Raw genomic sequence first — 2,031 nt, 5'->3', positions numbered from 1 at the left:
TTGGACCTTTGATAAACTTCCGGATGTGATGATCCTAAATCCAAATGAACTATTGTTTTATGCTTAAATCTAAATTATTTGCAAATCCTAAATGGTCCGCCCTCGCGAAAACGGGGTGCAGTACTGTACTCACATACCCACAAATTCACGAGATGTGACAAACAAGTACACGACGGCACTTCTCGTGGTATTTTTTTATAAAACTCTGTGAGTATTAAAACAAATACTCACGCAGTATTCACTCTTAGAGTCACCGTGCAATGTCACAATAGAATCCGGTTCATACCGGTATATATAAAACCGGTCTGCCACGCATCTCATGAATTCATGATTATTTTTTTTAAATATAAAATTCAGATCACTCGGTAGTTGCTGCGCAAGAGTTTGCTGGACGTCTGATTAACGCGTTGCCCAGGCCAATGGAGAGTACAAATCCACCGACAGAGTTGCAGGAAACCCTACCGGGAGCGCCATCCGTGGCGGAATACCAAGGATTCGACGTCCGTCCAACTGGATCACCGTGCTTGGAGCGGCGATTGGAAGTGGAGCCAGCTGCACAAGTGGATGGACGCGAGCATCATACAGCTTGTATTCGGCATTCGCAAAGTCGGGATCGAATGACACACATAGCACATATTCGACTCCTGGCATCGCGGCCCATATGGCAATCGTCTTGTGGTCGAGCTCTCCAGGTGCCATGCCCCACTGCTGAGAAACTCCAATTTCAACCTTAATCGTCCGAAAGTCTGCAAATATTGGAACGTTTGGAGGAAGCACCGAGCCGGGTGTTTCTTCGCGTGGTCCATAACTGAGATCTGAGCACCATTGTCGCCCTTGAGAATTCTTGGCGGCCAAGTGGCCTTTGAGCCATCGCTTGATATGCCGCTCACGAAATTGATCGTTTAGCCCTACAACGTAATCTTGACATAACTGCCTGCCTACGTGGATGAAGCCTGTGGCGCCTAGCAAGAATAAGAAGACGAGAAGATCTACCACAGCCAGATTTGAAAATCTGAATGCTGTAGTTCGAATATTTAAACTAGACGAAGCGCCTCCCGCTCACCCACAAATAAAGTCACTTTCCTTTTTTCCTCAAGAAGACCAAGTCAACCACAAAACCCAAGATTCGTCGCGACCCTCTGCTAGCCAAGGCGCGTCATTTTGATATATCAAATCTGCAAGGCGAATCAAGGACCTTCAGACATGGGCGCAAGCAGCACGACGAGGACGACTACGTCACCTACACGATCGTCACAAGCCCCGCAACCGAGCACGCTCCAGCCGACACGGCCAAGATCCACATCCTCAAGTTCTACAGGGGCAACGCTAAGGACTGGCTGCGATGGAGCATGCGCTTCAAGAGCCTCGCTCAACGGAAAGGTTGGACAGTCGAGCAAGCCGCGATGCAACTTCTTCTTCTCCTGGACGGCGAGTTGAAGTGCGACGTCGAGGACAACGCCAGACAGGCGGTCCAGAACGGCTTATCCTTCACCGAGTTCTACGAGAGCATTGGAAGGCTGTTAGTCCCGGCCAACTACAGCGAGACGTTCGACGAAGAACTATGGAGCCTGGAGATGCGCTCTAACAAGAGCGTCCAGCAGCTCTACAGACGGCTCAAGGAGCTGGTACGCATGTTTGCGGAACTGCCGACTAACGCGGAAGTCATCCCTGAGGTTCAGCAGTGCCGGTTCTTCAAGCGAGCTATGCCGCACGCATGGCAAGACAAGCTCGCAGCATCTGGCGTCGCTTACGAACGAATGAGTGAGCTGATCCAGTATTTTGAGCGGATAGAGATGCGAGAAAAGGCTGGTTGCAAGAAGAAAGAAAGCAATAGTTCCAGCAAATTATTGCGCCCTTCGCGTTTCAACAAGCCCGAGAAGTCGGATCGTCACAAAGGTAACAAAGACAAGAGCAACCACGCGTCTTCGGCCTCGGCGCCCAAGAACCCGAACAAGTGGTGCACCCACCAGTAGACCTCGTCACACAACACAGCTGACTGTTTTGCGCTCAAGAAACAACAACAGGATGAGC

At 50.2% G+C, this 2,031-nt stretch overlaps 1 protein-coding gene across 1 annotated transcript; it reads right to left on the bottom strand.

Moving 5' to 3' along the window:
- Nucleotides 1-399: 399 nt before the first annotated feature.
- PITG_12079 (uncharacterized protein) lies at nt 400-871 on the bottom strand (the record flags this gene model as incomplete). The annotated part of the gene is made up of 2 exons (XM_002900667.1): nt 400-729; nt 824-871. 2 exons carry the CDS (start codon nt 869-871, stop codon nt 400-402), a joined length of 378 nt encoding a protein of 125 aa, XP_002900713.1.
- Between the last annotated feature and the right edge of the window lie 1,160 nt (nt 872-2,031).

This window comes from Phytophthora infestans, genomic scaffold (genome assembly GCF_000142945.1).
Source record: "Phytophthora infestans T30-4 supercont1.24 genomic scaffold, whole genome shotgun sequence".
NCBI classification, from domain to species: Eukaryota; Oomycota; class Peronosporomycetes; order Peronosporales; family Peronosporaceae; genus Phytophthora; species Phytophthora infestans.
Note: the sequence above shows the minus strand (reverse complement) of the source record. Positions and strands in the feature narration are given on the sequence as shown.